The sequence below is a fragment of the Cynoglossus semilaevis genome, chromosome 1 (assembly GCF_000523025.1).
Source record: "Cynoglossus semilaevis isolate Cse_v1.0 chromosome 1, Cse_v1.0, whole genome shotgun sequence".
Taxonomy (NCBI): Eukaryota; Metazoa; Chordata; class Actinopteri; order Pleuronectiformes; family Cynoglossidae; genus Cynoglossus; species Cynoglossus semilaevis.
The window spans coordinates 16,704,422-16,715,176 of NC_024307.1; the positions used below are offsets into that span (position 1 = coordinate 16,704,422).

The 10,755-nt window shown below is 44.1% G+C and overlaps 1 protein-coding gene across 5 annotated transcripts; it reads right to left on the reverse strand.

The window, feature by feature from the left end:
- Nucleotides 1-233: 233 nt before the first annotated feature.
- On the reverse strand, nucleotides 234-10,557 carry tecpr2 (tectonin beta-propeller repeat containing 2). Of its 5 annotated transcripts, none has more exons than XR_001760368.2 (28): nucleotides 10,405-10,557; nucleotides 9,638-9,744; nucleotides 9,168-9,308; nucleotides 8,956-9,084; nucleotides 8,734-8,865; nucleotides 8,455-8,612; nucleotides 8,172-8,325; nucleotides 7,940-8,092; nucleotides 7,652-7,784; nucleotides 7,297-7,511; nucleotides 6,995-7,214; nucleotides 6,668-6,902; nucleotides 6,360-6,552; nucleotides 5,695-5,928; nucleotides 5,553-5,620; nucleotides 5,362-5,477; nucleotides 5,051-5,224; nucleotides 4,609-4,789; nucleotides 4,280-4,421; nucleotides 3,957-4,182; nucleotides 3,505-3,594; nucleotides 3,332-3,429; nucleotides 3,114-3,249; nucleotides 1,918-2,066; nucleotides 1,574-1,715; nucleotides 1,353-1,502; nucleotides 1,004-1,236; nucleotides 234-888 (listed from the first exon to the last, which is right to left on the reverse strand). XR_001760368.2 is itself a non-coding variant. In XM_008315060.3 (27 exons), the coding sequence occupies exons 2-27, from the start codon at nucleotides 9,716-9,718 to the stop codon at nucleotides 1,085-1,087; spliced, it is 4,002 nt and encodes a 1,333-aa protein (XP_008313282.1). In that variant the 5' UTR covers nucleotides 9,719-9,744; nucleotides 10,405-10,557; the 3' UTR covers nucleotides 234-1,084. The 5 variants fall into 5 exon arrangements, 3 of the variants coding, with proteins under 3 accessions (XP_008313282.1, XP_016889691.1, XP_024911037.1); XR_001760367.2 differs by having other exon boundaries at nucleotides 234-901; XM_008315060.3 differs by having other exon boundaries at nucleotides 234-1,236.
- Between the last annotated feature and the right edge of the window lie 198 nt (nucleotides 10,558-10,755).

Below are 10,755 nucleotides of genomic sequence, written 5' to 3' on the forward strand. Positions count from 1 at the left end.
TTGAACGTCTCTACCTCGAAGTAAAGATCATCCTGAATGTATTCATGTCACAAACGTCTGATGGTGAATGATCCTGTTCAATTTTACACGTGCACAATTAGAAGAGTTAAAGTCTCGTTCCTGCTATGGGGAGGTTTGTTCAATTTGTTTGGTCAACTTGCAGGTTTCACATCACAAAGTAGGAACATTTATGCCTCTCTGGATCTGCTCTGGACAAAAGAGAACCAGTTGTGTTTTATTGTTTAGTGTGTTTAATAAATGAATGAATGACATCAAACACTACAACCAATCAGCTGATCAGATGGATAGCATCAAACGGTCATTATACTCCACTGAGTTGCTGTGGAGAAGGACAAAGCCTATCAGGGAAGGAACTGAATGAGCAACAGAATCCACTCCGGTTCATTGGTGTCATATCCAGAGTTAAAAAAATGCACCAAAGTTTATCTTTGTTTAACTACATACTGTATGTCAATCCATAAACCATAAAAAGGAAATGCATGTAGCCAAATGCAGGTCAGATGAAACCTCTGCAAATTATTGTTGATGAATGGTTTCATTAAGAGTTCATGGTTTAGACCACTAGTTTTATATTAGTTTGCTCAAATTTAAAGGAGGGGTAGGTCATTAATGCAACAACAGAAGATGTACAGAAGTCAACCTGGCCTCTTCTTACAGGTGAAGATAGTGGCCTCTTCTTAGTCTTCAATTCTTCACTTGTCTTTGTTGGAAGCAGATGGCTAAGTCCATTTCTAACAGACAGCCATAGTCCATAGTCCACCGCGGTTCACCTGAGTCACATCGGAGTCTACCAAAGACCATCCAAGTCTTCTACAGTCCAGACCAATTGTGTGGTTGACTTTGGAGTACACTCTTCTTAACCAAAACCTGTTGAAACCAACTGAAACCAGTTAAAACCAGTGTTGGGTTTAGTGCTGTCTAAGTCAAGTTTAAAGTGCTTCTTGTTAAATTAAAATAGAAAAAGTTTATCATGTTTCCTCACAGCCACATGGGCTCTTCTCACGGCAGCCATTGATGTCACATTACAGTCGTAGCATCTGTGCATTCAGCATGATGTCTTAGATCAGATGAGCTCCCATTCATCATCAACATCATCTACGCTTAGGGCGGGGCCCGAGGTCGTGGATCTACAGGGTGTCTGTGGGAGGAGCTTTGTCAGACGCCGGGACAAACCACCAATCAGAGTTACTGCCCACAATTCGTCCTCTGGAGTCACTGATGATGAAACAGAGATACACAGAGTCAGAGAGAGATGTGGGGAAATACTTGTATAAACTGGGCTTTAAGCCAAATTTAAGCACGAATTAAACCCAGTATTACAAATGTCTCACCAGTTAAAAAGTTGGCACTCCCTGGGATCTTCTTCCAATAATCTCCTGCTGCATTTCGTTCAGAAACTCCATAACGTCGAGCCAGATCTCCATTTATACAACGAACCCAAACTGTTTGACAGCTGAGGACGAGCTGTCTCACTGCTAACCCTACAGACAGACGGGTGTTTAGACAGACAGACAGGCATGTGGACAGTCTGAACAACAGACGGTGCTGGTACCTGGCACCATTTCCCACGCAGTCCCCACAGGCATCTCATGACTGAGTCCAGTTCTGACAAAGACAGACCCTCGGTTGTCCAGAGCCCAGAGCAGACGGTCATTGGAACTGGTCTGAATACTGACCAGCTGCACTCCCATTGGCTGTGGAGACAAATGAACAATACTGACGGTACCATTCAGTGGGACCTGTCCTACCACCTGTCCTGTTTGTGACAGCTGGTTGTCATTTGCTAATCTTGACATGTGGATGTTGACTTTGTAAAGGTGGTGTTTGGTTTCTAAACTAGTCGAGTTGTGGGTGAATTGATAATGCTGTTTATGGACTGGTCAGGGACTTAATTACCTGCTCAGGTGGATCTATGTGGATCCATGCTGGCAGCATCATGCTTGGGTTCAGTGGCTGTGTTCCAACTCTGAAATACACAACCCCTCGACTGTCAACAGCCCAGACATTCTGACTGCCACAGCTCAGACTGACCAGACGAACAGGACCTGGAATAAACAGCAACCAGAACTAGAACTTACTAAAGGAACTTAGGAAACATTAAGGGTTTGGTGGTTGTTGACCTGAAAAGAAAAATAAATAGTAAACACACAGATGATTCCACTCAATCTGTTTTTAGGAAAAAGCCTCATATAGCAAACATAACTGACACACTGACCTCACACTTTGACATTTGAAGGTATGGCATCTCACGGCTGTGACGTCATCAATCATGTTCTCAAAGTTATGTTGTCACCGCCTGGTTTGTGTTTGTTCTAATTGTTAGTGTGTGAGCAACTCTGCAAACCACATTCCCCTTCTACAGTGTTGCATATTCTAAAAAGTCGTGTTTATGTTAAAAATACGTTTGTCGTTCTCAATATTTTCAAATGAAAACAGTCGAGTAAAAGAATGTTTTTGATGAGAATTGCATTGCTACTTTTTAGGGGAAAGGGGAAAGTGAAAGTAAATGAGAGAGAGAGAAAGCACATGTGACAGAGAGCGAAAGAAAGGAATTGGAAAGAAATGTAGTCAGATCGACAGACTAAGACAGAAACAGAAAGGGACAGAATGACCGACATTGAAATCATGTGCCCTGTGACAGTGAGAAGGGCACAGCAACTAAAAACAGATCTGACCTAACAGTCAGGTTACAGTGGGACACACACACACACACACACACACACACACACACACACACACACACACACACACACAGGGCTGCACAGAAATACAACATCTACATTACACAACTTCCACTTGACAGAAAAACACAGCTGTCTGTCAGTGTGTGTGTATCTGTACCGTGTGAAGTGAATTACGTAATGGTACACAGACATAACACCTCAGTCTGCATGTTAGTCTATAGGCCCCAGATTCTGCTACAACGTGAGCATGGATTTGATGTGGGGTAACTTTATGATAAATAAAATAAATATGACTGTCCATGTTTTGGTTCAGTCTGCACCAACACAGACCATGCATATAAACTCTATGTGTGATATGAACACAAAGGTATGTGAAACTATAAACATGATCCAGACTCAGGTCCATACCCAGCTGATTGAGGTCCAGGTGTGTCCAGTGCAGCCCAGTGGGACAGGACGGAGACAGAGGACGGATAAAAACTTGTCCGTGACAGTCCAATCCCCAGAGAGCGTCCCGACATGCTGACAGGTGGGTGAGCTCCACCTTAAGGACACAGCTGAAAGTCACACACCAGTAGAAACCATAACAGCAGATACAGCACAAAGTGTTCTGGTTTTTTTTTTACCTCAGGTGGCAGAGGCACTGACGAGGGGCGAAGCTCTCCGTCCTGATCCCAAACACAAAACAAGTCCTTCCTGCTCTGAGCCAACCACAGGAATGTACCTGTGCACCACAGAGAACATCAGGTGACTTTAATGCAAAGTATCACAGAGGATTGGAGTCAAATCTCTGCCTTACCTTCTCTGTTAGGCACAGGTGACGATGTGATGAAGGTCCATCGAGTCGATGATACAGTTCCTCTGGGAACTACATTCTGCCAGAATGTTCCTAAAATAAAAACAACACATCAATCAGATTGTGGTGTTCTCTGCTCTATTCCATAGTACTAAACTCTGCTGGTCTGAGGTCACACCTACATAAATGAAGCCTACTGACCTGGTCTTCAATGAACCTTACATCATTTTAAAGATACTGAATCCGTTGGACTTTGTTCGACATGAAAACACCTCACTTGGCTCTACTTTCCTCCCATGAATTCTAAAAAGATTCTTTTGGGTTGAGTGTAGGACGAGGAAGCGCACACATATGAGGCTTTGTTCTAATTTAATAAAATCCACTGAATGACTACCACTAGTCCCACTCCCCCCAAATTACAATTAATTTAAAGGTCGATGCTGGACTCTACTGACCAACAAGGCTGCCACGGGCCAGATGCAGTTGATTACGTCCAGATGCCACCCAGACACCGCTAGAATTTGCGCTGACCAGACTTGGCTGACACTGAGAGTACTGAGACAGAAAAGCCACAACCCGATCCATTGGTGCTCTGGTTACTGTGGCAACACTCTGTGTGGCCTGCAGCAGAGTCTGGAACAAACTACCCTGGTCGAAGACCACATAGTCCGAAATGCTGATCTAGGTGAAAATGAAAGGGCAATAGACAGATGGAAGACAGTCAAACAGAAACAGCGTAGAAACCCCTACTGGTAAGGATTGGGAAATATTTTGGTACCTGCCACCAGTGCTCATCTTCTCCTTGTGGTCTGGAAGCACTGATCCCAGTCCTGAACCACAATCCGCCGCAAGAGTCCAAAGCCCATGCTGTACCTCCACCACCAAGGGCAACGCACAAGAGATCCAGACCCTGAGCCTCACTGACACACAATCAGAAGATGTATGACAATAAAAGTAATACTGAGGATGTATTCCTACAGTTTCTGTAGTAGAAGTGCTGTAGTACTTCAGTAATAGCAGTAGTGGTGCTCTGGGGTGGTTATACTAGTGCTGCTAATGCAAGTGGTATATGTCAGACTGGTACCAGTGCAGTTGTAAAAGTAGTACCTGACAGTATCCGACCTCCAGCCATCGCCCTCGCTGCAGTAACTGCTCACTCCTTCTCTGTAGAACAAGGCTTTGTGTTCGCTTAAAGCCCAGACCACACCTCCTTGCACACACACCTGACTAAAGACACAGGGTGAGTCCACCCTCACTGAGCGGGCACAGGGGCGGTCCATGCTGAGACCTGAGGGACAGAGCGGAATGTGTATGCATCAAAAACCAGGTTTCTCGTTTAAAATTTCAAGATATAAAAATCGAATGAACTGCATTAAGCAATTAGTAGCCCTATATTTACACAGGTCTTATATTGTATAACCAGGCCCATAATGGAAAGACTGGCTTTTTAGCATATAGCATGTCCAGGTAAAAACTATACCAGGTTGCTTGGATATCTGTATCAAAACAACATGGATCCAGTGGAACTCACAGGAAGTATTAACTGTACCTGTCTGCAGGTAGAGGTCACCGTTGGTTCTGATGATCCAGGCAGAGTCATCACTCAGAGCAACGAAGGCTGTTTGTTCCACAGCTTTGTACCAGTGACGTTTTCCTTTGGCCAACACTTTAGCACAAGCAAATGCTACCATAGTCTTCTGCTCCACCTTCCAAAGTAGGTTACCTGTTGGAGAGTTGACGCTGCAGTTAGCAGTCAGGAGTACTAACATCTGCACACACACCATATACATTTATAAATGACACATTTTCAAGATGTTTCAGATGTCAACTGGAACGCCATATGTAATGTCAGTAACTTACCAGAGGGCGATACTGCCATCTGGTGGACGTTATCTTCAAACCGCTGCCAGTTGAGTCCAGTCTCAGGCAGAGTGCTACAGAACAGTCCTCCCTTAAAGTCTAAACACCAAACATACCTGCGACATAAAAGACACCAGTGGGACACCTGTTGAAACATGTCATGCTTCGAACCCCTTCCAATGGAAACTCACCTGTCTGTCACCTGCAGGTTAAGGATTCCACATCCTGGACCTGAATATCCCATCCAACTTTCTGCCAACTACAATGACAAAGGTTAATCAGTCTCACTGTTAAACTCATCTGTTACCACTTAGTGGGAAATGTTTTTAATACCTGATTAGACTTGTTTCTGTCTTTGCACAAAGTGTCTGTGTCTGTTTGTGGGTCTGAGGTCTCCCTCTGATTGGGTGAACAGGTTGGATCTCCAGTGTTACCAGCGGGTTGCATTCTGTGGCAGTAAATGTCTCCATCTTCATCGCTGGACAACGTGGACTCTTTGTCCAGAGTGGACAGAGTGGAGTAAAACATCTGGTCCCCATGGCCAGCAGGAAGCACTGTTTTGACAACCTGTAAACAAACAATCAGGACATAAGGTGAGATTCACTAATGAATTTCTACTAACAAGAATGTCATGGAGGTTCACTAATTACAAAAGTCTTCTGACAAGTTAAAGAGGTTGGTGACTAGTCAGACAAAGGTCGTCTCAGGAGGTCAAAAAGATTGAAGGAGACCTTAGGGCTTTCAGAGCTTTTCTTTAAAGTTCTAAGGTAATCTTACAGGTTTCAACAAACTTTTAACTATCTGAGGTGGGCGGAGGATATCTTGTAAAGGTTGAAGTTGGTGTGTGATAGTCCGCCGTCTGACGTGAGCTGAGATACTTGTGTGTCAAAGGAAGTGTGAATTCTTAGAAGTCTAAAATGGACTGCACCATGTAAGTCTTTGGAAGAACATTACATCTAGCAACTACAAATTCTAACAGAAATGAAACAATGCACCACCTCCTCTTCATCATCTTCATCCTCCTCTGGTTGAATCAGAGGGCTCAGATACTCGTCTTCCTGCTCCTCCATTGGCTGCTGCTCTTCCTCATCATTGTCCTCAGTCTTGTGCAAATATGAGAAGGTGCACTCCAGCAGAAGATCTACATCTGGAGTTGGTGGAACCACCTCTGTCTTTTCCATCATTACGGACCTTAGAGGGACAGTGGAAGTGGAGAAAAAAATAAAACTAAGAAAAAAGGGGTTGAGACAAAAAGGTTACTGGAGGACAGGAGTGACCCATATGACTTAATGTCTTCCACACTTACCCAGAGTCTTTTTCTTGTGCATCTTTAACGCCTCCTCCAACCTCCTTTGTGTCTTGGTCTGGCTTCTGAAGATTTAACCACATGAGGCCAACCCGGTTGATGGGAGGAGGTCTACCTTCACCGTCCTGAACCCCCAACACTGCATTTGAGCAAATGTTGTTCCTGGCAATGTCCTGGTCTTCCGGCACAGGGTCTGAGAAACTGCTGTCAGAAAGTCGAGACCCACTGCTGCTGTCTGAGGACAAGAATGTATACAAGAAACAGTCTCTGCTGTCAGTCCTTTAGTCTACATCTCAGTCTCTCAGTATCTCCAAAATCTGTCCTCACCTTGTCGTCTTCTCCTCTTCTTTACTTTTACTGCCTTCACCACTAGTTCTTGCTGCATCTCCTCCTGACCCAAAGGGGCGCTGTAGCGTCTGGAACTGAGCTCAGAGGATGTGGACACTGGACAGGTTCCATGGTGACTATCCCAGGAAGTGATAGAGCTACTGCGACTGTGAGAGGAGCTTGTTAGCAAAGATGGCCGCCGTGAAAACTGGCTCATCACCTATAAATCACAGATAACGAGTCAAAACCAGTCAAAGATCTGTCACAAACAGACTCCAGTTCAGTTAGTACCGTAGCGTTACCTCCTCTCTTTCCTCTGCCTCCTCTGCTTCCTCATCATCCTCCTTATCATCTTTTTCCACTTGCCCCTCCCTCCATGCCCCTCCATGTCGTCTGTCCAAAGCCTCTGCGATGATAGGCACGGTTCTGATTGGTTGAGCCGTTTCCACCAATCCAGTAGGTGGAATGATGGTGGGTGTTGTCAGAGGTGACGATAGACGGACAGAAAGCTCTGACACTAAAGGTAATCAGATTACAATTACACAACCAAAGGTAATTAGGTAATTATATTAAAGCCAGACAGGTTGAGTGAACTACACAGTGTAATAACCACAGCAGTGCACTCTATCTAGTACTCTTAGCGACAGCATTACTCACAGTTGGAAGACAGTCCCTCAGGACTGTTGGATACACGGATAATGTCTCTATCTCCTTTAAGGATGAAGATCTCATTGTCACAACAAGACACTGATACAATGTCTCCGCTGCTCTCAAGTGCTCCGACAATGACCTGAATGCATCATCAACAAGGCCAGTCATAAATAAGACATCTTTGACAGAAATGCTGTTGTGTGTTTAGTATTATTGCAGAACTGTGGCACTGCTAGTTCCCATGCAACTTTGTGGCAGGGCATCTGCATAACCCTTCCATTCTTCGGGCAGTACCTGGTTCAGAACATCCACAACATAAACGCTGTACTCGTTCCAGCTCAGAATCCATCCATGTCTGTAGAAACAACTCAGCAGACCCAACTGTCTGTCTGATGGAAGATATGTTCTGATTGGTTCTGAACTAGGAAATAAGTCAAATTGAGGGACCTGTAACACAGGCAAACAAACAGACAGGTCAGAAACAGACAGTGTACATTCTGTATGTGCTCATGTGATGCAGTTTTACCTGTGTGTTGAACAGTGGCCTCAGCTGGCATGTTTCCTCCACCTGACCTGTGATGTCACACCTCCACAGTCTGACTCCAGGTCGGGCAGCGAACATCTGAACATCACTTTGCTTACAGAGGGCCGGCAGAAAGCAGGCGCCAAACCTGCCACTACTATAACACACGCATACAGGTAAAGTATTCATCTGTCCTGTACTGGCAACATGTACAAAACTGAAACTGTTTATGCAAGTACTGATATGTGTATCAGTATGTAGGTACAGAAAACACAAATAAATTAACCTCTTCCGTGGTTTTGTGCCCAGCTGTTTTACTTCCTGTTTCTGCGTGCAGTAAAGCAGAGATCTGTGCTGCGTTGACACAAGCAACACCTGGTGACTGTATTCCATCTGAACCACACCCGAGGATTCGTCCAATAGGAGCACGGGATTACACACACCCTGTTCATGCAATCACAACAGTTCACATATATGGACAAAATGTAGCAACATATTTATCATCTGTAACAGAATAACATTTTTTATAAAAAAGAAAATAAAAATCACATTTTAACATCATCACCTGGTCGAGATCCAAAGATGAGAAGACGACTCGTCCTTTATCGTCTCCAGAAAAAAGCTTCATCCCATTGGTGCTCCATGCCAGTGATGTCACTGAACCTTTGTGAAGGCCAACAACATCAAAACGCCTTAACTGCAGATGGAGAGACCAGAAAACAGAGGGGTTACACATGCAGACAGACAGACAAAGTGGCAGCTAATCATAGTATAGTACCCGTTTCACCTGTTTGTTACGACCAGGAAGGGGCGACACCAGCTGAAAAACTGTTACCCGCCCTGAAGCTGTTCCTACTGCGACCAGATCGTCGAAGCAGCTGAGCAGCTTCACTGCCGTAATTACATTGCACTTGCCCTATAACACATTTTCACGCAGATATGAGAGGACTCTGTGGCGATAGTTGTAAACATCAGACAAAAAGAAGAGTGGCTGCAAACCTCCACGCTGTACTTGTTCATGTGAGCAAGACGGCGACAGTAGAGATAGAGCATCCCGATGCTGCTGCCCACAGCCACAAAGTCATTGCTGCTGTCCAGACAAGTCAAGTAGACAATAACGGAGCGAAATCCCCGCTGCACCTGTGGATGACATCGTGGTCACTGGATGTCGACATCCTTGGACACTGCATCCACCAATTCTATAGCACTCATAAAGCAAATAATGTGCTGCTTGTAGGCTGGCTGACACCAAATTGGGAAATGAGTTCCATTATCTTGTTTTTCTGATAGTCCTGGAGGTTAGGCTGTAGTTACAGTGTCTTTAAGGTTTAATTGACTAGGTTTTGAATAATGGTGACAACGACGGGAAGTGATGATGTTGCTGCTGAAGGTATTTTTTTCTTATTTGCCAAGTTATCATAAATATTTGTTTAATAATACACTGTAAATGTCAGTATCGGGGTTCCTACCTTGGCTGGAATGGCATTTAGAAGATAGTACAGCGGACAGAACTCTCGGAGGACGGCTGGCGAGCTTGGCTGCGTCGCCATATTTCTGCTGACATAGATTTATTCGGCTGAAAGTAAGCACAAAAATGTAATTTAAAAATATATTAATTTTAAAGAGCGTGTTGTCACAGAACGAAAATCATATAAAATGCATTGTTTTCTGCTGGTGCCCTTTTTAAGGATAGCCACTTCCATTTATGTTATTTGGTAAGGGTGATATGTCCTCCATAACACAAGCCCCTTCATATACGCTTTGAAATGCAAATTGTGGTTTTGCGTTAACCATCAGCACCTACCGATCCACATCCGCGTCGTAATCTCCTGTTACATTTCAGGTCATTTAAGGTCAATAATACAAGTTCATGTGTAATCACTTTCCAGTTTCCTGTAGCATTTTGCTCATTCAGGACTAGGGAAGCTGTTTTGTTGAAGAGATAAACACCAAACTCACCAAACAGACGTATGTACCACGTCTGACATCACATATGCCCCGTGTGACGTCAGATAAACAAAATTTGACAGCTGTGTAAAGAGGTTTCGCTGCAACGACACCAGTGCAAAACAGCGATGTTGACGCAGCTAAGAGTTCTTCGCATCGAAGCTGACAGTGATCGTCACATAACATATAAACAGAGCAATTTATAGCTGTTATCGAAGCGAATTGTAGCTAGCATGATACGTAGCATCAGTTAACGTTAGCAGCAGGACAACCCTCCCTAATCACTTACTGACACTTCCGTCTTCAGATGTTCCAGATGTTTCTGTAGATGTTTAATGGAGCGACTTTGGAGAAAGACACATGCGAGACGTAGCCCTGAAAAGCGTCATACTGATGCTGCTGAGCTGCACCAACAAACTGCGCCACCTGTCGGTCACATAAAAAATATAATTAAAATGTTATTTCCGATTTAATGCAGCTTTTGTAAATCACACCAGAAGCACAATGAACCATAGTTGTTTTTTGCGAACTGACGTAATAACGCCAAGACATAAAATAAAATAAAAAAACACGACCGGAAACGGAAATAATATACTACAGTTCTAAAACATGGAAACCGGATCCGTCCTTTAATGTGAAA

Bases quoted from the DNA above. Each gene is read 5' to 3' on its own strand.
- tecpr2 (XM_008315060.3), bottom strand. From the start codon at position 9,718: ATGGCGACGCAGCCAAGCTCGCCAGCCGTCCTCCGAGAGTTCTGTCCG. The intron at 7,512-7,651 runs GTGAGTAATGCT...GATTACCTTTAG, and splicing joins TGAGGGACTGTCTTCCAACT to TGTCAGAGCTTTCTGTCCGT. The intron at 1,503-1,573 runs GTACCAGCACCG...GTCTGTCTGTAG, and splicing joins TGCGTGGGAAATGGTGCCAG to GGTTAGCAGTGAGACAGCTC.